Raw genomic sequence first — 26650 nt, 5'->3', positions numbered from 1 at the left:
TTAAATATCTTTTTTTTTAAATGTCTCTGTATCAAAGATGTGAAGCAATTTCAATTGATAACAACTGAAGTTATATATTTTAAGAAAATGCCATCAAAAAATAGGGGAAAATGGATATGAACATGAAGATAAAACTATTGCAACTGTCTTTCTTAAAGCCGATTGAACCCTCAAAGCCAACTGGTGGGTTTGATTGATTTGTGAGCTATCAAAATGGACTAAATTGAAGCATTTATCAGACTCAGAAGTTGTGAGAATCACCAGATTTGAACGAATCATGTGCGGTTCTGTCAGGAAAACGAACCAAATCTGACCTAAAAGTTGTAATTATTTAATTAAAATCACTTTTTTTCAAGTGTTTAACTTGAATTTTCACCAAAAACAGGCTGTTGGCACAAGGCTGTAAAAGTAAATAAATTAGAATTACCAGTTTTATATTCAACACTTCAACTTAATCATTCAACCCCCACAGTATTGTTGAGATAAACACTGTTTAAACATCCCAAAGGCAATTTTGCCTTTTAGCTCGGTCAGCTTTGGTGAGGAAAATCATTGCCAATAACATAAAGAGGCCATTGTTCCTCAAATCCTCAAATACACCCAAAACAAAGTGCTTTCAGCGTTTTTGAGCAACAACAGATGGTGAACTAAATGAAAGACAGGCTGAATTAAAAGATAAAACAACACACCTGATGAAATGCCAGGGAGGGCAAGCGGCAACATGCTGTTGTGGGAAACGTAATCTTAATTTGGACAACCACCTGCATTTATGACAACACGAACATGACATGCATGCTTCCTCTGTGTCCTTTCATAATTTTAATGATAGTAAGTATGCTGGGTGACTGGACTTTTTTTCAAAAACTGATGTTAACTTGTTCAATAAACTAGTTGAACTCAATCTTTTTGACCATGTGCATCAATGCAACACTACTTCTGAAAGGTCTTAACCTTACTATGTGAATTGCCTTGAGATCACACATGTTGTGAACCGGTGCTATATAAAAAGAAGTGTATTGATTTTAGCAGTACCTTTGAAGAAGCAGTCCTTGCTGTGCACCACATAGATCCGTCTCCTCTCCAGGCAGGCGGTGCGGTAAACCTCACAGTGGTTCTCGTAAAACCTGCCGTCTGAGCCACACACCGGCACAAAGGAGGGACGGCACTTTTCCTGGCAAACGCACTCGGCACGCCCGGTTTCTGCCATCAGCACGCATTGTCGACCCCGTCCACAGTAGGTCCTCCGACAGGGACCACCATCTGGATCGGTGAGGGCTGGAAGAGGAAGAGGAAAAATAGAGCTGTAATTTTCATGAAAAGAATGAGAGTAAATATGCAACGTCATGCAATCTTACAAGAGAAAATCCTTCAATTTTAACTTGGCTATATGAGTCTGAAACGGTCGTCAGGGCGGAGATAGAGATCAGCTGAAGTGACACAATGTGAAAATAAAATACATCTGTCTCATCAGCACAGATCCCAAATTTTGGGCTGAGGCAGACAAAGAGTACTGCTTTCTCATAGATTGGTCCCATTTGAAAATACAGTAGCGGTGTCTAGCATAGTCATTAACAAGAAAGCTTCTCTTTAGATAAGACGTACCATTAAAAAAATGAAAAGAAACTTTATGAAACAGCAACCAGGGGGCCCTCTTTGGTACCTTAGTTTCTGAAAGCTACAAAAGAAAGAAAATGTCTCATCACACTGTTTTGATAGAGAAACTCTTCAAACTTACAAAAAAGTAAAGTTATCTGCTTGCTGGATACCTATAGACCTTGACGCAAAAGTTTTCCCAAAAAAAGTTCACAGTTTGGTATGCTCCTTAGCTTTAGGATCACAAATAATCATGGATCATTTGGTATGTTTTCAGTACAGCAGAGAAAACCAAAAAAAATGTTATAAACTGGCATTTCATTTACGTCCCGGCCTGGGCCTGGGATCTTTCTGCATGGAGTTTGAATGTTCTCCCTGTGCATGCGTGGGTTTTCCGGCTTCCTCCCACAGCACAAAAACATGCTGAGATTAATTGATAATTTTAAATTGCCCGTAGGTGTGAATGTGAGTGTGATTGTTTGTCTCTTTGTGCAGCCCTATGACAGACTGGTGATCCCTCCAGGGTGTCCCCTGCCTTCACCTGAAGTCAGCCGGGATAGGCTCCAGCACCCCCACGACCCTAATGAGGATAAAGCGGTGTATAGATGATGGATGGATGGATGGATAGATGGATGGATGGATGGACATTTTGGTCTTTATTTTGGGATAATAGAAGCTGTTTCATTACATTTGACAGTGATGGCACTGCTTGACTACAATCTATTTTTTAAAATGTCTTTTTGTATAGAAAATCTACCGAGAACTTTATTCATTAGCATTGTTTTAGATATGCAAGCATAACAAAACACAGAACAAATATCAAACTCTACAGTAGCATGATTTATACAGTATGCACCAGAAATAGAAAAGGCGGAAACAAACACCTCCAAACCTGATTGCAGTTAGAAGACAGTGTTAACAAGCAGCAACCACCTAACTCTCCACAAATCAAACAGCCAGGTGTCCTTATTAACGCCTCTCTGCACACATTCGCACGTGCATATGCACATGTGTATACAAACACACAAAGATAGCTGAAATGAAACTAAAGCTCACACCTTTTGTCTGACCTGCTCTAGCTTCTGTCAACACACACAGAAAAGTTACCTTCTACATAATAACCAGTGTCCTGTGCCAGCTACTCCCCTCCACACACACAAACAAACACACACATGCACAACTGCACACACAAGCATCTCCATCATTACCGTTCAGTGCCTGGGACACCTCGCTTCTTCCCTCTGATTTAATCTATCTGCACTTAAAGCGAGTCAAAAAGCTGCTGATCCAGCCACATGCTCCACCTTGGATTGATCTTTCCTGACTCCATGCGCTTGACCAGAACCTCTGCTCTCTTGTTGTTGTAGTGAAAACTAGAAGCTCAAAAAAGGGTACAAGCGTGGAATTTGGTGCCTCTCAGTCAGTGGTAATGAAAAAGACATAAAATGAACTTGAAGAACCTTCCCAGAGTTTACACATTATTCATGCGATCACGAGAAAGCCCAATCAATATTATGAAACATGAAATACTCCCACGCAGGCAGCCATCATGTTGAATTTATTGGCTGAGCTGCAACTTGGGAGTTTATTTGATTTAACATTAAAGATATCTGCATTTTTAGGAGCAGATAAATACATTTTACAATATAAATTTATAAAAAATGAGACATATGGTTGATGTTAATGGTGTTTTTTAGTCATTCTGACAGGTTTTTAGGATTCTTTGGCAGTATAAAGATTATTTTATTCATCATTAGAGTAGATTAAAACCTCTGAACTCCCACACACACTGCCCAAGCTGTTACAAAATATATTCATGTAAATAAAGCATTTTGGAGAATGCAGCCATTACAGGCCTGTGGCTGGGCATTTATCCTTTAAAATACACTGCTCTGAGATCAAATTAAAAAGCTGAACTTTCTGCATAACAGCAAAGCTTCGCCTTAATTGAGTCTGCAATCTTTTATCACTGATTCTTCTTTTAAAAATTTCAAGCATTCAGCCTGTCTCTTTGTTAACCTTTGATGTTAACAAGCTCTGTTATTTGCCATGGAAACCAGGGCAGTCCTAAAGGAGATGACTGTTTGCTGGAGCACTGAGAGAGACAGCATGAATAAAATGGTGAGGTAGAAATGAAAACAACATTATGACATGGTGAAAAGGAAAGTATAATTCCAGCATCTAAAAAAAACAACAACTTCAACAACATTCTAAAAGTTGCTGCTCAGAACATCTCATTTCAGTTCTGGGACACTGTGAATGTTTTACTATTACAAGAAAATAAATACACATCCCAGAGGGACTTACTGCCCATTGTTTTCCTGCTGTTTTGAGTCAGTTAAGATGCTGAGACGGGGTCAGCTCTATTATCCTTCTGTGGAACATAAGTCTAAAAACCATAGTGGCTTAACTTAAAAGAGCCCAGTCCACGCTCTTATAATCAAACTGCTGAAAACAGAAATTCAATTTGCCTGGAGTATAATCATATCTCAACTCTCAGCATATTCAATAATAGAGGTAATGCGCTGTTGTCGGAGGACAAAAGTCCCTTAATTGCATAAAGGCGATTTGAAAGCTGACGCACTGAGACACACTAGTGCACACACACACAAAAACACATGCATTAATACAGCAGCACCCTCCTACTCAGGTGTCGGTATGCAGGCGAGCGTATGCACTTTTGTATTCAGTCACTGTGTAATATGCATCTTCTGAACTGGCAAATACAGGAACAAACACAAGTGCACTAAAACAATTAGTCCATCGCTTAATGGACACAATGATTAACTAGCAAAACTTTAAAAATGACTACTAACCCCTGCTACATGGGAAAGCAATTTGAGGATGTTAATTTATGAGTAAGGAATTTGTGATGGATGGTTTTTCACTCTACATACTAAACATTAAAACCAAAAATTAGAAACAATTGATAGCATAATCAATATTTGCATGCACAGAAAGAAACAGCACAACACACAGGTATGTGCAGTCTGACCTGACTTGGTAGGTCCGACTACTTCTTCATCATAATTAAGTGTTAAGAAGCAAAGGAAGAGGCGGTTTGGGGGTTTGCCAGGTAACTTCCCCCAAGAGGAACATGAGGGGGACAGAGGAGGATGCGGGGAGTAAGACAGACTCAATTCCTTTTTTATCCAGTTTACTAATTGTTCCGCGTGTCTCAGCGAAGTATCTGTGGGAAATGCAAAATAGCCCAGCTCCCCTGTGACCTTGCTGTTCATGTCAAGGTCGGGGACGATTACAAGATCGTTTGTATTCTCCAAGCGTGGGAGATTAAACGCTTAGCAACAACCGTCCAGTGGCAGTTACCCACCGGCGGTGCTTCTTCCTACTTTATCTCTCCCTTCACTCCATCAACACCCTCCCTGTCGGCCTTTCCCTATTTTGTTCGGAGAAAAGAGTAAGTCGAACAACACAAACAATAGCACATAAAAGTTACATTTACAATACACAGGCTGGCTGACATTTAACTAAGTCCTTGTGCTCGCATTCATCCTCGCTGTAAGTCCTTTGTCTCACGCTCTCTTGGACCATGCTGGCTGCAATTGTGGCTTGCTTAAGAGGCTAAAAGTGTCGTCTGATAATCCTTCCTGTCTAAGCTGCTGGCACAATACTTATAAACGGCTCGTGCAAGATCAGGAATTTGGTGGTGACAACACAATGCCAGGCTGATCATCCAGTGTCAAGCCTCGCATCCTGTCACTCCGGCTCTTTCTCTTTCATTCTTCATTGGTTTCTCTGTCTTTTTTCCCCCTCTTTTCATTTCTCTGTGCATGTGTGTAGTCTCTTTGTGTCTTTGTCAATAGCGGTCCGGTCTGAGCTCAGAGAAACTGAGACCAGACATTGTCCACTACAATCACAGATTTCCAGGACATGTTTTATAAAGAACTCTACCGATAATTACACGGGAACATGGGGGATTTGGACAAAGTATTAAGACCATTTTGGCTTATCTCTGTGACATTTTTCAACAGTCAAACATAAGTTTCCCCCTTTTATTCTCTTTCATGAAAGTCTAAGTGGATGAGAGCATAACAGAACGACTGACTGCCTTTTCATTTGCCAGGAGAAGCCACAAGCTTGTCAGTCTCAGCCCTCGCTGAATCATTGTGATGAAGCTATTGGTAATTTGAATCCGGAGCGAGGCACACAATCTGTAAATACACAGTCACATATGTATTCTACAGCCCGTCAGCATAAAGAACACAGCAGACACATGCACAGAGGTGGAGGCAGAATCAGAATATGTCACTTCACTCTGGAAGCAACGGACTTAATGTCTAAACCCTCACTCTATTTAGCACCTAAAATATGCCTCAATATATCTGTACCTAAGGCAAGACTCTCAAGCTCCTTAAACCCCTTTAATATTTAAAGGCAATCACAACAAACTTTATTTATTTTGTGTTTAATCCACCTCCAGAGAGGCGCAGTGTGTTGTTTTTGATACGTTCTCCTCAGAGAGTCAGAGGGACACTGCCGAGCTTCTTACTAATTAGACTGGAAGAACATTTGCCTGCTGATGTGGGACCCGCTGCCTGCAGCACTATCGTGTTCTAAACCACCCCAATCCTTAGAAAAATAGAAGCTGCAGTCGCAAACCCTTCAGGATATGGGAGTGGGACATTTACAGAAACAGAAGAATGTTTTCGTTTTGTTTTGTTTTTTTTTCCAGCAGACAGATTTCATTAGATGTGGAGCAGCTCTGAAAGTGTCCTTATGCCATCTTTTCATTTCATGCGTTACGTAGCAAACGTGTGTGTAAAGGACATGAAGTAGTTACTTCTGAATATGTTTTGCAGCCTCAAGAAAAGCCCACTCACATTGGCTGATGCTACAGATCATTCTATTTGCTCTGAAGCAGATGTAGATAATTAAATACTGAGACGCGCCGTCAAACACTGTCTCCCCTGTGCTGCACAGTCGGACAAAGCGCTTCTGACATGCACACTGAGCTGGAATATCAATGGACAACAGCGGCCCTTGGCACCAGGTGAGATATGCTGTGGCATACACACAGATAAGAACAAACTGTCAGTTTTGCTGCATTGTACCAAAAATGATGATATTTTTCTGAGCAAACAGAGGATGGAAACTGGAATACAAATAACCTGTGGCAGAATGTACTGCACAGAATTTTTTAGTGATCTGGGTATTTGAGACCAACTTGATTCATTAAGATTAATTCTAAAATACATCCTTTGGTCTAAGGATGACACAATTCCTAACGGTTAGGGGTAGCATAACCCTAACCCTAACCCTTCCTAAAATTATCAGAGAGAGCACCATTAATGATTATATTTACCTTTCAAAAATCACTGACACTACGAAAAACATTGTTTCTTTGTGTGAGGACACACAGACTTAAAGTTTACTGAATACACATACTACAGCTACTTATATCAATACATAAATCTACTGAATGAGATGAGACACCAGGGAGATTATGATTTTTCTGTCTTTCTATCTTTGTAAGATCATGAATTCATGAATATTCCTGCACCAAACGAGACATGGACTTCCACCAAAAACATTGTCTTTTTAATTCATGATGTCTAAGAAAATGTACAAAATTTAAATGAGACAGGAAACAAAGACAATTGTGCACACCATTTATCAGCTGTACTTTGTGCTTCTGCTATTCTATTTGAGGTCAGCTGTCATAACAATTTCAAAATATTTCAAGAAGAATGATCGACAGCTTTTGGAACAGAGGGTAAATTACATACAATATAATTTTCTCTTACAATTAACTCTAAAATGAAACCGGTCAACTCAGTCTTGATGCCAAAATTGTATTTATACTTAACAAGACTACATAAATGTCTCAGTAAGTATGCTGAAATGTAACTGATAATGTGTCAGAATGAGTGCATTCTATAAATAGATTCATCACGGCACATTGTAAACATACTCAGCTGAGATTTATATTGCACTGATGAATTGTTTATTGCTTAGTATGAAAATAAAAGCCTCTGAATCCTTAGAATTTGTGTCTAATTGTGAAGCATCAATATTCTGGATGGATTTATATGTTGGCCCAAAAACATCTTAGTGGGACAGCATCCCAAATTGGAACAAGAAAAGCACTCAGAGAGGGCAGTACTCTGCTACGGCTGCTCAGTCATATCATTTCTGATGGATGAAATCTTGACAAAATTTGTGGCAGAAATCAGGACACTATACAATGTAATCAACTGTTCCTTGTATAATAAGTCTTAAGTCCACAATGGTGGATTTATAGTAGGATCGTAATCATGTGATTTTCAGCAGGCTGCTGTTGTAATGTTCACTTGTAGTCATAGTTAGTGATTTCGTGACGCTATCTCACAATGATACAGAAACTTTTACCAAATACATGGATCCAGACTATAAGCCACATCTAATCAAATTGTGATCAGGTGATGCTTGTGTCATTTCTGGCCTTCCCTGAAAATTTCATCCAAATCCGTAAGTTCGTTTTTGCGTAATGTTGCTGACAGACAGACAGACAAACCAACAACGATCGTCACATAAACTGCCTCCTTGGCACATTGGTAGCATTCAAACAGGCTAGTTTGCTGTCAGATGATGATGGGACATGTTAATCTGCTAATACAGTGAAGACTACACACTGATTACATTCAGCATCCTTACACATGTTGACATAATGAAAATGTCAGCATGCTAATGTTAAGCGATATGTTTATAATATTGTTCAAATTAGAGATGCATGATGAGTGGCTGGAATGTCAATAGTTCTGCAGATGTTTAGTCATAAAACAAATATTGGTCTTTGGAAAGTTTGACCTGATGATGGCACAAAATCAAAAGTCAATTATTTATAGTTGTTATCATGATAAATAAAGTGGTACTTACGATATTACAGTGCAGACCAAAGTGGTGGACTGACAGACCAACAGATTGGCAACTGAATGACCTAAACAAAAAGGTAAACCTGACTTTGAAAGATCCTGTCTCTTCCCAACTCACTCTGGACACAAGAAACTAGAACAACGGCAAGACCACTACGTTAAGTAACTTGAGAAGACAATTACATTTTATATTAACTTGCTTCTGGGGCTATTTTTCTCCATTAAGTGAAGCAAATTACCCATTACCTCCATGACCTCTTTATTAATGGCAGGTTAGCCATTACCTTGGTGTTCAGAGTATCTATGAGGACGGACGGTTAAGTCATCACAGGCAGTCAACTCAAGCAGACTTGTTTCACTGTGAAAAATGTACTGCCGAAGACTGACACCTAGGCTGGGACATATACCCAAGAACTACAGTTCAAGGAAACTGGTGGAGGCTAAATATGTGTATATATATATATATATATATATATACAGAAAAGGCACCAACAACATACATAAAATTACTGGTTTAGAGGCCAATTCAAATTCAGATTCTTGCAGATCATGAACTAGTATCAGGACACAAATGACTTTAATACAAAAGAAAAGAATGACAGAGATTTCAAGCTTAATCCTGACTACTTGTATGACATCACAAAATACTGACAATGGAGGAACTTTTCCTGATTTCTGAAGAGGCCTGGCTGATGGTAAGCCTCAAGGAAGCAGTCATAGCTGATTAAGTGTACTTGTCAAGTGCCTTATTAAGACATGCTGACTCTGTTTTCCTTCCTGTCTTGATGTTTCTCTTGCTCTCCCCCTCGTCTCCAGATTATTGATTGAGAAGGACGCAAATGAAAGAAGCAATCAAGTGAAAAGACGAGACGGCCACTGCTGCTGCTGTTTATGAAGACTTACTATGTGTTGGGACATATGTAAAGCTAGTTACATTTTTAATAATTGTGAGGGTAAAATATGTGCATCGCGTACATGTCAGTGCAATTACAACCTATCCTACAAACAGGATGTTATTCACTACTTTAGTAGTCTAAAACTACAATCCTTGTTATGTTTGTCTAGTCTGAGGAAGTTCAGGATCAAATTTAAGATAAAGAATGAACTGAAAGATAAAATGCAGGAACATTATAATTATGTGATATGGGATGTGATCAAAAAGTTCCAAGACTGATTGTGTTGTGCATGTCCAGATGGCATTACACTCAAGATGAAACGTGTGCATTTATTAACGGTGAGGAGATGTGTGGCTTCTGGCAGGTGTCCATTTGAGATTTCTCCATTGACTTCAAGAAAACACTACACTTGTGTCAGTAATCAGCCGAGATGAATCAAGCTCCATGCTGAGGATCCTCACTGGTGATGAGAGGTGGTCAGTGGCTACCATTAAGCGAAGAAACAGCACAGTGGCAGAGTCCACAGTCTTCAAGACCTCCTAACTTTCGTAGCATTTGTGTGTTTGTGCACCGTGAATTTGCAAACAACAGGAACTGTCACTATAATGCCATGTGGTAGCACCTGGTCATAGTGTAGTGATTATGCATGTTTCATTGTTCTGGTTACAGCAACTCAGTTATTGCCTCCAAACCACATTACTTACAAGATTTGGTTCCCTATGGTTTCTTCCTGTGTGCCAGAATGAAGTGCATGTTGAATTGTTGCTGTTTTGACACAGTTTAGGAGATTCAGTGCTGTTGCAGATGGTGCTTGACATGCTTACATAACGTGAGTTAAAAGGAGCACTTCAGGAATACTGGCAGTGATGTGCTGCTGCACAAGTTGACTACTTCAACAGGAATGGTGGCTAAATTTAAATAAGGTATGGTTTTGAATTCTTATAGGCACAGTCTCTGAATTTTTCTCATTTCAGTTCTGTTTGACAAAATATATTATAGGCGAAAGAGAAAGGCTGGTTTGCCCTCCACACAGCAGGAATATTCAATCCGTGCCTCAGACAAAATATCACAGGGGTTATCTAGCTGGTTCAACTGATAGGTCTGTATTGATCTTCTGATCCCCTTGTATGAGCAGCTGCTCCACCGAGAGCCTCAGATCTCTAGAAGGAGCGACCTCAGAGAGCCAGGCATCTGCCTGCTGCTACTGCTGGGCTCCATACTCTATAGACCAGATAGTTGGGAATTACTTTGGAGGGGGGGAATAATTATTTGCCTATGGAGGGCCCAGAACACAAAAACATGATGGTCCACTGCATACTGCTATTTTTTGGCCCACATGATTTGCTGAAACAGTTCTGATACCTGCATTCTCGACACATAGCGTTTCTGTACATTATAAACTTTAATGGTTTATTATGTGACCTTGTGTGGCCTGAGTTACCATTTTACACAAATATTCACTCTTTTATTTTTCTCCACTGAGCCTTTCTGGGGAGGAATGCGGACTGAAGCCATTGCATTGGCTGAGCAGAATGTGCAAAAGAGGAGAAAAAAATAATACTTTAAACTAAGAATCAAAATCCTAATCATGAATTCCCAATAGAAAAGGGTTTTTGCAAGAAAATATGCCATTTTGATCTAGGGATGACACAACATGTCTTCTCGAGGAAACATTGAGCATGATGAAAAAAGAGACATAAAATAAGTAGAACAGGAAGGCAGAAAGAGCTGATGTACCATCTGGAAGTACGAAGCTTTGACAGAACTGGGAAACAACCGTGACACCACAGTAAGCAGGAATTCTCACTAGGCAGCCATCAGTCACATGGTCACATTGGTTATGGTGTGACAGGTATCTGTTTCTCACTCTGTAGGCTGCTCACCCCAGGGGACTGGAAATAATTTGAGAGGGTGGCAGGGCCTCCTCTTGTGAAATAATGAATTTCCGATAAAGCCCCTGGGCTGTCCCCAATAATTATGCAGGAAGAAAAGCTGGAAAGGGGGGAAAAAAAAGTTTAGCATAAGAGTTTGACAAGCTCAAGTCAGAGGTGCTCAGAAGTTTGGCAAATGAGTATTTGCAATTATTTTAATTCTGACTTTGGAAGTCAAAAGGGAATGCATTTTTTTTTCTATTAGGGGTCACCACTACCATTCTACAGACCGGGTTATAAATGTGCATCGGTTCAAAGTAGAAAAAAATTCTCTAGAGAAGTGTATTTCACTTTCATTATGACACACGCTAGTTATTTTATCCCACTGACAAACATTCCCTTTATAATAGAACAACTTAATTGGATTCAGAACTTAATTAAATGACATGTTATATTGTATGTAAGAATATGTTTTTGCATCCATATTCATGGTTCTAGACGTTCATACAGCACTAATCCACACTGAATACAAAGTAGCCTGAGTGTCACGATTTGTTCAAGAAAACGTCTGACAATTTTATCCATGTGCTAGCTCCACACCATCTGCTCCAACTCCAGAGGGCTCAGGTTTCCAGAGTGTGCTTAGCTGTTCCTTACCTGGCTTAGTGTATGCAATAATGAATGAGAGGTGTTTTACTTAGCTCCATGTGCCTGCGGTAGAGATGTATACTTAAAAAAGGTCCAGATAGCTTCCTCTAATTGATCTCCAGAACTTAAAGAGGCTGGTTCCCACTCACAGCGATATCATTTACTGCAGTTTTACCACTGCTGCACTGACAACTAAGGCTCCAGCAGTATAAGTCTTGAGTATTAGTCCTCTTCAGATGCCACACTAATATTTTCACATTAATGCCAGCATGGCCAAGGATGAAATAAGCTCCAAAATGTATCTTGCTGCAATAGGCTTGAGCAAGCGTGAGAGTATGGGGAATATAATCTCTCCTGGACAAAAAAAAAAAAAAAACAACCTTCCCTCACATCTCAGGAGTTTGCAGTGAACAAATGGAACATGTTTGAAAAGAAAAAAATATCCATCCTGTGTTCTATACCCAAGTCTTCAGAGCTATATAATCTCAATCTTCAATTCCTCAAATGATTTTTCATCTCATGTTTATGTGTCTGCAAATGCACATTTTGCTGTGTGTTCCAGTGTGTGGAAAAATGTTTGTTTTCCCTGATTAAAAACACTGTTTTTCCATAGCTAAAGCCTTCGCATGCTATGCTCCCACTATACTCAATGCCTTTGTTATCAACAGCATCTTAATCCCTCTGATCCATCTTCAGCCTCATCTCGCTCTCACCTCTCACCATTTATCTCTCTATTTATACATCTCTCTACAATATAGACTGGATTTCTGCTGACACCACACCTGCACCTCCCTTCCTGCAGGGCTCTGGCAGAACAGAGACCAAGCACCCACGATGGCTTTGCTCCCACAGCCGGGATGACTAATAACCCCGCAGGGCAAGAGGCTGCAGAGTTGAAGCACAAAGGTGCTTTCTCTGTTGGGTGGGCTTCGGCCGTTTAATGCTCTTTTCACTCAGATATTGTGCTAAGAATTGAATCCATTGTGTACATTTAGCAGGAGGAGAACACCTCAACAGCATTTTTATCAAAACGCACAATCATCAGATGAAGAAAAATTATTCTCTTTACTCAGAGTTAAAAAGCAATGCAACATGTTTGTGTTATTTATTAGAGATACACTGACGGTGTTTATAATTACTGATTATAAACTCTTGATTTTACCCTGGCTTTCCAGGAAAAATGGGACACGAAACCGTACAAAAATCCTTTGTAGTCAAATTCAAAAACAACACTTTTCTATTTGTTTCTTAAAGCAAACACATCCAACAAAGACTGCAAAACCGGCTAAGTCTTCTCTGAGTTGGCACTTACGTATTTAAAACTACAAATATATTGTATCAATTTGAAGGCTCAGTATTTTTATTAAATAAACATCTAAACAGTATTACCAGTACTATATTATCTTGCAGGAAGTATTTTAACAGTGTTTGAAAAAAAACGGTGAGTACATACAATGGATATTTTACTGCTGTTAATTTGTTTCTACAGTTGTTAAGCTGAAAAGTTGCTGAACATTTTTCACATTGTCGGTGCTGAGTCACCACCAGCTTCATGACGGCACCGATGAGTGCAGAATTTGATGCTTTTAACAGATTCTGGTTAGAGGCAATGATTTTGGATTAATTACTAAATGAGATATGTAGAATAAATAGATTTTGATTAAATATTATGGCTTTAAATGCAGTTCAAGAACCGCTGCAAAGTTGAAAATCTTAAAATTCTTTCTGTTTTTGCCTTTTTTAGCTCTGATAAATTGTTGTATTTTGGCATATTTTTTATGCATTTCAAACTCGCCAGCAGGTTAAGGGGTTTTAAAGGGTTAAATAAAAATATGTGCTTTGTTATATCAGAAGGAAAGCTGATGTTGATCATAATGAAGTGACAATTCAGCGAGTGAAGCTCTGTTGGCAACTGATGTGATTTTAATAGAATATTTCTGACAGCTATGAAGCTCTATGACACTGTAGCTGTATCTGACCTTGGAGGCAACAGACCGTACTTGTTGGTAAATTCAATTCATTAGTGGTTTCGGCCTTCGGCATTGTGTCACATCATGTGCTGTATGGACATGCAGTTGTATGTTAGTGCATGTTGGACAGTCTAAATTCTTTCAGCACAGACTCTTTCTTTGGATTAATATATTCAGTTGGTCCTCAATCAAAGACAATCTAGGTTTGATGAGCAACATACATATCACATGCACTACTACGCCTGCAGTACACACAACAGGTCAAAGTCACAGACATGATTTTCCTCGATAATGACAATGGCAATTCTAAAACTAAAGGATTTTTTTTACATTTGCTTCGAAACAAAAGCATTATATCACACTGTCTTGTCATACACAATAATGTCAGACCGGATACTAGACTGACTTGAAGTCTGAATGCAGCTTTTGTAATGTATCTACATTTAACTCTATACTATCAGCAAACTGCCGCAACTGTATATTTAAGGTTGTGTTTGTAACACTAGTTGGTTCAGGCTGAAGATACATCACTGTGAAAATAATTACAAAATAATCAATTGTTAGTCAGACACATCTGTCAGAGGAGAACACATTACACGCCCCACCACCCTGACCTCCACACAAAGGCGACACAGAGCAGCAGCATGACACGTTGTTGCATCATAAGACGATTTTCATTTGATGCCTGTTAAACGCAGCAAACGTTGATATCTAGGATCTGACCTTCCAAGAAGAAATGTGATGAAACCGACTGCCTTTCTTAAGCATTAGTGGCTGTTGTTATCCTGACAGTGGAGCTCTGCACATCAGCTGGAAATAACCCACATGTCACCAGCAACAAGGTGCATATGTGCATCATATGCTGTAAGCATATTTTGCTCTTATTACAGTCTTGGCAACATAAATAATATATTATTTCCTGTCTTTGTAGAGTTGTTGGTCTCAGTCATAGATCATGAATGCCAAAATAAATATATTTTGGGCTGAGAGCTTTTGCTGAAAGCACATTCAAAGGCTTCTGTGACAGAAAAAAAACCTTTATATCTATAGAGATGAAAAAGATTAAGAAGCGGCAGCTAAAAAATACATCATGTTTGAGACAAGCATTTGCATAAGATTAGTATTATCAAGGGGACTTGTGTCAAGGAAGATTCACGAAAGATTAAAATCCCAAATGATGCGCACTATTATTACAAATCACCGGGCGTCCCCCAGGTGATATTAGCACTGTGTGAGGAGCTTTTCACTTCACGTCATCTCGAGCTTTGCCATTACACAGACTGCTGATGGAGTGAAGGATGTATGCATGCTGAATTACTGTGTGGAAAAACGTGTGAGAATACAGATGCACTATACTCCCTATTGATTTTCTTATGCTTCTGTGCTTGCATAAATATACGAAGAATGTATTTTCAACTACGGCTGCCTTCTGTTGTTTGTTTATTTATTTATGTACGCTCAGCAAATATGTTAGCAGCACAAACAAACACAAAGTTCATCAAGTTGTTCATCAAGTTTGTGATACAGTTTTGTAGTTTAGTACAGACCGACTGCAACACATAGAAGAAACTTCACCATTTTCATCAGTGTGGAGAAGCCGCTGCAGTGCTTACGCTTGAACACATAGTCTGGACACTAAAGAGAGGCAATAAAATATAAACTACGGCACGAAACAAGCAGTTCAGTAACTGGGCTGGTGTTCTATACAATTACTGAGCCAGCATTATTCTGATGGTGATAGGATCAGACTGTAGTCACAATATACCTGGCAGTATGTAAACAAGTGGGACCCGCTTGCTTTTTTGTCCTTGCCTTGCTAGTATATTGTTACAAATATGCTCGCTGAATTGTGACACCACACATTCAATTGCCTGCAGCGTTACACTCTTAAGCACTCTTCCTAAGCGCCAGCAGCTTGTGCGGCCTTACATAAATCTCTATCAGAGCTAAGGTTGTAACCTTTGATTTTTCCATCATGGCTGCTTGAAAAACATACAGAGAAAAAAGTGTGATTGCACTGTGTATACAGTAATATGACAGCCTGGGATATTTGACGTTTAATGACACATACAGAAGAAAGATTATTCAGACTGCTCTAATTAATCAACAATGAATTTGCTTATGTCAAGTAGATGAGATGTTGCAGAGTGAAGTGTCAACAATGACTAATTTCAGGGAAGGAAGAGGAAAAGTAACTTTCCACCGTCTTGGCATGGATCAGATTCAAGAACTATCGAATACAAAGCTAGAAGTTTATTAAATTCGGCTGGGTTATGAAAGAGCTCAGTGAGAGGGTTTCCTCAAAAATAAATAAGAACCACAGACGTGTGCTTTTGTAGTCCTGCTGGCGCTGGAGAAACTTCGGAATAAGAGATAGAAGGAGAGATACAGAAGGTGAAAGATGATATGAAAAAGAAAACAAACCCACAGGATGAGCCTAAGAGAAGATTCGGCTTGGAAATGAAAGCCCTTCAGAATGCTGGGAGGGATCTGAAGGGGTGCGTAGACCTTTATAAACTATCTCAATGAAACATAAAATAAGATTTAAGAAAAAAAAAACACACTGTGACCCACAGCGCTAAAAGCTAAAAGCTAGAGTTTTAAAAGCAGGGCTCTCCAAGCCTTTCAAGACTAGGGGCTGTCCAAAGCCAGTGAATTCTACAAACTGAGTCACACAGCTTGTTATGGAACAACTCCTTACTTGATGAACCAGGAATTTTGCAGGGCAAGTAAAGTAAATGCAAGTTATTACCAACAGATGAATAACTGAGACAAAAAACATCAAGAATAAATTTACACAATATCCACTTCACAACTGGTCACTTGAAGCTCTGAATGGCATGACCATAGCTAACAGTGCAAGAGGAAGACGTGTATTCATCTATAGACTGTAGATTGGCTTGAAAATAATGCGAGTCTACCACCTTCATCCGAGCATCCTATAGAAGGTAGTGTTCATCCCACCACTGGCATTTTACATACTGAAACATTTGGTGGTTTCATTTTACACTTCAAGATGGTTTGCCTTTTGTTTTTTTTTTCCCTAATAGGTGTATTAGTTAGTTAATAAACTGTATTCCGCTGTAGGAACTCGTGGGTCGTTTTAGGGTGGCCCCAGCCTTTGTGCGCATTCCAACTGCAAGAATTTCCTCCATCGATCCTCTTTCAGGGGCAGGAAAACACCTACTTCAGTGTACCTACTTCCAAGTGAGGGGTCAATGATAGAGCTCAACATACATCCAGTAACTTTTATTTATTGCTGTTTGGCACACTGTACAGTCAAAGCTGTCGGATCCTACCCTGCAATGGAAGCGAGAAGGCTGAAAGCGTCGATTAGGCGGCCATTTCTGTCAACATTCACAGTGTCTCTCACCTGACCTGACTTCCGGCAGGAGAACTGTCTAATGTGTTCCAAAAAAGCTGACGCATTAATTATCTGGTTTCTTTCAGCCAAAACAAAAACCATCATCAAAGCAATACAACTGTGTCACAAACAGCCAAGCAGTGGTTCAGTTCTGGTCCTTTCATTCCTAACAAATCCCTTTTAATTCTAATAATAGCTAATATGTCATGATTTCACTGTGAAAAATCCACTTCAGGCCAAATTGGAGGTCAAAAGAAATATTTTTAAGATGCTATACTTTTGAATGCACAATAATAGAGATTTTCAATGCATATCTGATGCTTTCCAAGTGAACAGTCACATTCATGACCAGCAGTGACCTCAGTAGATGAAGACGGTACCGAAGCAGCCAGGTAAAGACAGAGGCACAAACGGAAAAGACCAGAATTAGAAGTACTGAATAATACATTTACACTTATTCCTTCTTATACAGCTGACAGGTCTAATGTTTAAATGATGATTCGCCTCAAGGTACCCAGAAGACATCATGGAGAAAATAGTCAGATGTGTTTTTTTATTCTTCTAGGATTTAAATCATCAAGAGAGAAAAAAAACAACATAAGCCAAGGAGGAGTAAGGCACACACACTTGAATAAACACACCAGGCACAAACTAAACCAAAAAGAAAAGCTAATGAATAAGTAAAACAGAAAAACCGCCATCTGAAATAGCTCTAAGCGAACTCTGCCCGGAGAGAGACGTTCAGTGAGCGATCTCATCAGTGGTGCTGTCAGGTCTGCTCGGTGGTCAAGAGAGCCGGTGTGGTGTTGACAGCTGGCTGTCATTACTCCAGAAGTAAGGCGAGACAGCAGGACAGGAGGGAGAAACAGACAGAGAATAAGCAAAAGAGGTGGCAGGTGGGGCAGAAGGAGGGGCCTGAGGAAGAAGAAATGAATATAAAGAAGGGAAACAGTGTGGAGGGAGGCGGGTAAACTGACCTCTTGACCTTGATAGAGTTGGACCAGACGCCTGATTCCCTGGTGCCAGGGTCAAATTGCCAGTTCAGCTTTTTATTTCTGTCTAAATCAAAGCATTTGACATATGCCTCTTCGATTACTGTCTCTTGTCTAGGTCTGGATACTTTATTCCATTGTGAGTTCACTGGATATCTGAGAAATTCATAGATTTTGAATCAATTTACATTTTGCATGTGCAGATCTGAATGTTAAAAGGAGTTTAACATTGTTTGATGTGGTATTTTACATTCTATCTCAAACATATCATGCTAACTGCACTGAGATTTACAAACATCTGGTAACTGGCTTTGATCACATGATGTATTTTTGATATAGATATCTGGACTAAGATAGACCTTTTCTATGTTACAATAACAAACAGAAGACTCTGCAGCATTAGTAGAGGTATGAACACTTTACTACATTATATTTAAATAGAAAACACTCTTTACTTTTTACTGAGATTACACAAAGAGTGCTCTGCAGTACTGTGCAGATTACTGTTGTCTATAATATGCAGATTTACCGCTTGACAAAGTAAGTAAGTGTATTTTACTAAATAATGAACTGAATATTAATTATGCATGCTAGCTTACAGTCTCGTAAAATTCTAACCATCATCGTGGTCTTTCACTGAGATCCAGTTGATAAAACTATAGCAATATGTATAGGCAGTACTTCATCAACGGCAATAAGAAAATAGCAGACTAAAATGCAAACCCCAAAAAAACTCATACTAAAAGTGCAAAGTTTGGTTGCAAAAACAAGCCAAAGCACGCTCCCTTTGTGGATCATGAATAGCTGATCATATTACTTGATAATAGAGGCTCTGTTGTTGTTCCTATTGGCTTCTGTGCAGGCCTGTAGAGGTGTGCTAGTCTGTGGCCACCTGGACCTATCTCCAACCCCATCCATGTGCACAGATTGAAATTGCAATTGCATGTATCAAAGTGAGCTCATTCCCTTATCCTTTTTTTCATATTTGTGTGTGCACAGGTATTCTAGTGTCAGTTTTTGTGGTTGTGTTAACATTAAATTGGTATCTGTGTACTTTGATAGTTGCTGGCTAAGTAAGTTCAAGGTAAGGTGGTTAAAATCCTAATAAGCCTCTTGTTCCTCCTCGTCTTTATTTAAAATAGGTATTAAAAAAACACTACTACTGACTGAAATACAACATTTTAGCATGGTAATTTTTTTCAGCTATATCACCCAGACCTGCTCTCACACTCTGGCAAATTACTATAATAACCTGGATTTGACTTTCTCCAGACAACATCATCATGCTGAATTTGCCATATTACCAAAAATAAGAGACAGAGAAAATAAGGTGCGGGAGGACAGAGATTAGACAGCTATCGGGCACAAAGGTTGACACAGGTGAGAGATGTGGAAAGGTGTATGACAGTCAGACAGAGAGTGGGACGAGATGAACTGCAAAAGCAGTAAAAAGAGTCAAAAGTTGAGAACAGGAGGAGAAAAAGACAACACAAAAAGGGTGACAGACAGGAACAAAGGAGGTGTGAATGTGGGAGGAACACAGCGGAGGACAAAAGGGAAAAGGATGGAGAGAGCAAAGGAAATCAGACAGGGAGGAGAAGGGGTGGCTGGAGGGCAGCTGGTGAAATGAATGGAGGCCAAGCATCGGAGGGACCACCACTGAGCGGTCAGTGTGCGACTGTGTGGGCGTTCTAACCATGTTTGTGAGTACAAGGCATAATGTGGTGACAGAAAGAGATAGTGAGTGGGGACAAGAGAGCATGAAAGTGAGAGAGGAGGGAAAAAAAGAGATACATTTTGAAAGAGAGAGGTGGTTCTGGCCCAATGTGTAGAGGATTAGGGATTTAGGGCCTGTTGGAACAGCCAGTGTGTTTACATGAGGCCAGAAATATGCCTCTTGCCTGGAGATGTGGATATTCTGTGAATCCAAGTTGGATTTAGATTTAGATGTTAAATTTGAGGGAGGGAACACAAGTTAGCACAAGCAGCAAGTGCCATATAACTTGTTGTTAGTAAAAACGCTGAGGGCAATGTTTGTGCTGACTTAAAACTCTGCACACAAGAATGTGACTGAGCTCATGCACTGTACACAATAAAATAAAAAAACAGCAGTTGTTGTAAGACACGGTTTTGTTTTTTGCCAAGCTGTGCATACATTCACCTGGAGAAAGCGTGTCAAAAAGAAAACAAGATGCACAAAGCAGCAAAATAAGTAAAAAAAAAAAAAAGTATGAAACGCAATGACTAACTGGTGCTTTGTTGTTTTTTTAGAGACGGAAACGAGGTTGAAGCCAGTTTCTTTAAAACCTGCTTGCTTGATGGTGAGTTCACAGAGGGGACAAGATGGGAACACTCAGCTTCAATCAGATCACAATCCATAATAGATGGTCATGTAAATATCTTATGAAGCAAGCAATGGAGAAAATGACTTGTACTCAGGAACACACACATATACACAGACACACACATGCACACAAAGAACCACAAGTGCAGCAGATAGCACAACCACAAAGAGCAGACAAAAAAAAGTGTAATAGAGTGTATTTATCTAATATTCATGCACAATCTTAATGGATCTTTTGTGTGGATGCTGTCTTGTTTTGTCTGAGTGCGTGCTCAACACAAACAGTCCTGTGAGAAACCAGAGTATGCTTCTGAATGTGATTTTCACCTAAATAAAAAATACCTTTATCACAAATGTTTCATGTATTTTACCTTATCAGTGTTAAAAAAAAAAAAGTGCATGGTAGTAAAAAATAAACATCACTGGGGAAAAAAGTGGTGTGCATGAATGTCTGCTATGGGTGCATAATACTGTTTGAGGATCATGATGTCCATATACACAATAGTCCTACTTGAAGGAAGTGCAATGTCAATTAATGCACATATAGCCCAACAAATCATGTCACAACTTTTTTGAGTATGTTGACACATGTGCATGTCAAAAGTAGCAAGGAAGAGGAGAAAAAAGCAGAAAAGGAAGATATGGTTGCAAAAAGAAACACAATGTCTATCGTGTGAAGATGTTTTCGGCTACAGAAAGGATGATTCTTATCAAAAACAGGCACTCTGTCAGCAGTGTCTTGCAACTGTTGCACCCAACAGGCAAGAGGACTCATTTGTTTGACCATTGCAAAGTTTTGTATGATGAGGACAAGATCTGAATTCCATCTGAATGAATCTCAGGGTTGCACCAAAGAGAAAAAAATCATTGGTGTGAAAACATCTCACCTCACGAAAGACATGACAGCAATAAACAAAGTTACCATAAAGGGTTTTAAAAACTCGAGGAGTTGCTGTCCCACATGTGTATAGAAAACACAAGAAACAAGTTGGAACAGAGCCCTACAGAAGTTTACTGTCCACTGTTTTTAATGAGGACTTCCAACTGCAAAGTCGCCCTTCGCAAACGCATTTTTCTCAGACAATCATGAAAGTGAGAGCATCACAACAGGAATCAGAAAAGCATTGCCTGCTTAAGGCCTCGATGAGACGAGTCTGTAAAACATCAGACAGTCGCTGGCACTCTGAACAAGTGGGTCAGGTTGTATTGTTTTGGCCACAGACTGCATCTTTCAGTTGGAATGTTATACCTATACTGTATTTACAAAATGTTTTTTTTCATATCGCAAAATGTATTGCAGAAAATATTTTTTCCAACTATGAATGCAGCCCAAATGTACGCCTACACAAATAATCCGCCTGCGTTCTGCAGACGTTTCCACTCTTTCATAAGGTCACATCAATCCACAAATGACTGCAAAACAGCCAGTCAGCCTTTAGAGTTCAACAAGCCTCGCAGTAATTTCTACAACAACCCTTACTTACTGGAAAACATTCATATAAACAACTTAAACAGATATGTTTGAATTAAGGTTAACATAATGCATCAACTTAGAAACTGTGATGTCGTACAGTCAAAATAAAGTGTATGTTTAGATCATTCTTTACCCCAGCAGGACTTTGTGAAAATAGTCAAGATGCTGTTTGTAAGACTGTGTTTTACCAACAAACCAAACTAAAAAAAAGTTTTAAAAAAGTCATGATAATAATTCAGTTCAGCTTTAGTTCCTATTTTCTGGTTCAAAATACCAAATGTTTTGTTTGCAACAAGCACCAGAAAACAGCCAGAAAAAGCAAAGGCACAGTACTAGAACGAACAGCAAAGGAAAAAATTAAAATACATAAAAGGTATGAACGTACAATATAATATCATTAACATCTTGTTAAGTAGTGTATAGCTGATTGTACAAAGGGTTACAGCTTCATTTAGTTGGAAATCGTCTTTGACTGTGCTTCTTGCTTGCACATTTGCTTTCAGTTAGACTACAATGGATTTTTCTTCTCTTTTTCTTTTTGTTCGTCTTCTTGGTGTCCTTTTTGCACACTTTTTTGAACAAGAAGCTGAAGATTAAACATAAGAAATACTGAAAATGAGGGTCACAAAAAATTCAAGTGCCAGCCATACATGCAAAATTAATATACAGAGACTCATTCACGCCATCACACACAGCCCAACTATTCATTTACACACCCATTACTTCATAGCAGGGAAGTTGGGCTGCTTTTCAGGGTATGTTCTGTGCCGTCTGGGCGGTGATGATATTATGAGTGCAGATGCAGCGCTAAGCCCCGCAGTGCCCCACAGGGGAGCACTAAAAGCAAACCCTGACCCTGTTGATTATCAATAATTCAGCAGAAATCAGGGTTAGAATAAGTGCAGCGCCAAACGACACATCATTTCTACAGCATGCAGAAGAGACAACGGTCTCCGACATCATAAAGTTTGCATAAGGCCCAAGCTTCTCCGTTAGCTGTCCACAAGGCTGAACATTAGCTCCATTACGATGAAAAAGGGATTGACGGGATGAAAATGGCGGGGGGAAAGTGGTGGTGAGTCATCTCCCACTCTGAGTCTCTACTGAGAACCACCTGGCATGAAGAATATGCAGCTGGACACTGAAACAGTAGATCTAGGAGGCCATCAGCGAGTGCCAGTCCAGCTGGCTGGCTGGACTGCTGGACTGCGGTGAACGCTGTCAGCTACGTGAGTACAGAGCCAAACTGGAGAGCTGAGTTTGAGAGCGAACGGGCAGAGGAAAAAGATGACAGTGACGAAAAGATAGAAACACCACATAAATAAACATCTACTATATAGCATGGCCAATGAGGTCTTTTTGTGGTAGCTGTGAATGAAAAGCAAACAGATATGAAGTGGTAATGTTACTGTCAGACAGTTGCACTCTGCAAAGTCAGCTAACAGCTATTTGGTGTAGTGAAATAGTTTCTGGATAGATCAGTCAATTCTGCATCACAGATAAGAACAACAGCAGCAACCCATATTAAACAAAAGACTGTCTGTCCTTGTCATGTAGGTAATGTTACTATTTTTGTCATAAGAAGGCAAACTATAACAAGTAAAATAAAAATTACAGATTTTGCATGGGGAAATATAAATCAAACCAGATTTAAGTTCCCCTCTGCGGTGATTTGCATTAAACAGGTGACTGAGATTTGCATTTTTATGGAGTTCCTGTGGCCTTCTTTTGCCCTTAACTCTCTTTGAAGAGGCGCAGCAGGAGATAGGGATGTTAATTATGGACCACAAGGACCACAATGGGAATGATCTCAATGGCTTCTAGTGTGTTATTCAAGATAGGTTTTAATTGAATTATGGACATGAAGGTGGGAACCAGAGAGGAGGGGAATACTGAACATGGTGGTCCTTTGAAAGAATCAAATTAACCCAATCAATTACATTAACATAGATTACTTTCTGTGCAGAACACTGCGATCATTCCCGATTCCGTGTACAGTATAGAACTGTGATACAATGAGGTCGCCACTCAAGGGTATGGCTGTTTCTTAGCATCGTAATGGGACCCCGATACATAAAAAAACAAAAAAAAACAACAGCCCTACTTTGTCTTTAACACTTTTAAAACAACTTCTCTTTACTGCCAACTGCCTGCTTTGAAAAGTAAATCAACAAACAAATACGCTGCCACCTAAAGCATTTAGTCATATCCAATTTCACTGACAAATTTGTTGTGATATCCATTATTAATATTCATTAATGTAACTTTGTAGCTAGCAAGGCTTCGAAACTGATAGGAGCGAGTTCTATTTCCCTGCTTCAGTTTCTCTCAGTGCTTTCATCTAATATTTCTTGTCAGTTTTATGGGTCAGTGTCTTTTTTTTTTTGTCAGCGTTACCAGTGCAAATGAGTTAAAGGCCAGTTGCATGACACAAATTTGTATTGTATTTATTCTACAAAAAATGCTGTAAGAAAAGGATAATTTTTATATTCTCTTAAAAATCTAATTTACATGTTAGCATAGAAAGAGAAAAGGGAGGGAAGAAGGAAATGAATAGGTAGTGAATGTATCAGGTCCTAGGGAACACAATCACACATGTATACAAGGTAAATGTTTGAGGCACAGGCACACAGCATGGTGGATGTAAAGCTAAACATTTGATGTACCTAAACCTTCTAAACAGTTCACACAACAACCTAAAGCAAAACAGACATAAACAAAACCAGCAATGCATATTAAAACCATAAAATGTGTGCAAAAACATACACAGCTGCTAATAAATGTAAAGAAAATGCAGAAACACACACAAAAAATAACCACTGGGTCCCTGGCAGAGAGGAGACAGGACTCCCAGAGGATAGCAGTGGGAGGAAAGAAAAAGCTTACAGAAGTAAACAACACAATCGCATGACAGATTTAATAATGTCCTTTTTCTCTCTCTCCCCTCTGTCTGTTGAGGATCTCCTTCTGAATTCATATGAATCTTTGCCTATTGTTTTTGTGTCTTTGTGCATTTTTTCTGTCCCAATTGTCACCATTTTCACCTCTATTCACTTTCCTTTTTCCCCCCACCTCATCTTTGGCAGCGACATACAGGGAAAGTTATCCGTGTACGCATAAAGACATTAATTGTTTTCTCTCTCTTCGTCATCAGTTGACAACACTAACAGTATGAGAGAGAGATGACTAGCGGAGGTGAGAAATGATTCACCGCTTTAAATAAAATCAAAGTGACAGGATACTCAATTGGAATGAAGAGGTAGAAGAATGATAGCTGTTAATTGATGGTGACAGTTTTATTCACTCTATTACAAGCAGTGCAGCTAATTAAAAAACTCTGGCCCGGCAAGAACAAAATGACAAATAGTTGTCAAACCATCTACCTATTAATTTTTTTTCTTTGTCAATTGTCGTACATCTGAAGCAGCCCAGCCTACATGGGCTTACAAGACACTACTTGATAATTTAAAAAAAAAAAAAAAGGCAAATCACTCAATAACACCGTATGCATGTACCGTATACTGTATCAAATACATTAAATTACATCTGAACGATTGAAAGTGGGAGGCGACTAAGCATAACAGTAATCATGATTGGTCTGTGTCTGATAAATAAATAAATGTCATGTCTGGTTTATGGTAAATAAAATTGTCTTATTCTTTCCAAAAGACCAACATGGTGACTACTAAACACTGAATTTATCTTATGTATACAATCAATGAGGGCACCTAAATCTCCATGGGGTATCAATCAGTCTTCAGAGCAGGAAAAATCTACGAACCATGAGTGAATTCAAAAACTAAAAACAAGATGCTTCATGCATATGTTAAGATTGCTGTCCAGAATCCTGAATTTGAAAACAGTTCCATGTACACATCAACATTCCTAAAGGTGTAACCTTTCAGGTAGGCACCAAACATCATCAGTTTACGGTCACTGATCAGCCTCATAATTGTTTAAATAGGCAGACTCACTACACTGCATGCATAATGACTGATAACAGAATTAGACGTAAGAAGACACTTCTTTCCTGCAGTACTATTTCTTGTTTTTGTGCTAGTCTATGAAGTTCCAGAGACAGCAGACATCTAGTATGTGGTGTGGCTTTTGCACCGGGGTCATACGGAACAACAATACATGCTGAAATGTCTCACACTCAAATATAATCACTAAATGAAAGATGTGGCATAAACAAGCGGCAAATAAAACAGTGAAGAAAGCTGTACCTCTGCATACAAATGAACCGGCATCCACTCTCTTTTCAAACCACACCATCTGAAGTTCCTTACTAATGGTGAGCAAGAATGTACACATATAATGCACACAGTCATCCATGTTTCAAACACCTTTCTTCAACAACACAATGGCTTCAGCCTGTGCCAGACCAACTAAATACAAGACTTAGGAGGAGGGAGAGGAAGGTTCATGTGTGTAAGGGCAGTGTTTCCCCTGGGTGTAGGCAAGGGCCAACGGAGGGGGGGGGGGGGGGTTTGTCCCGGGCAGACGAGCGGCGGCAGGTGTTAGCCGACCAGCTAGCGGGGGAGACCGGGGGAGAGCAGCCGGCAGCCCCGCAGAGTTAAAAATGACAGCTCCGGTGGCTTGGTGCTTTCTGTTTTTTGTTTTTTT

General features: G+C 39.5%; 1 protein-coding gene across 1 annotated transcript in view; it reads right to left on the bottom strand.

The window, feature by feature from the left end:
* fstl4 (follistatin-like 4) overlaps positions 1-26650 on the bottom strand; it is a 232697-nt gene that overhangs the window by 135248 nt on the left and 70799 nt on the right. The window contains exon 4 of the mRNA XM_022190937.2: positions 1033-1275. Within this exon, the coding sequence (XP_022046629.1) occupies positions 1033-1275 (243 nt within the window). The remainder of the gene's footprint in view (positions 1-1032; positions 1276-26650) is intronic.

Source organism: Acanthochromis polyacanthus, chromosome 17 (assembly GCF_021347895.1).
Source record: "Acanthochromis polyacanthus isolate Apoly-LR-REF ecotype Palm Island chromosome 17, KAUST_Apoly_ChrSc, whole genome shotgun sequence".
NCBI classification, from domain to species: Eukaryota; Metazoa; Chordata; class Actinopteri; family Pomacentridae; genus Acanthochromis; species Acanthochromis polyacanthus.
Note: the sequence above shows the minus strand (reverse complement) of the source record. Positions and strands in the feature narration are given on the sequence as shown.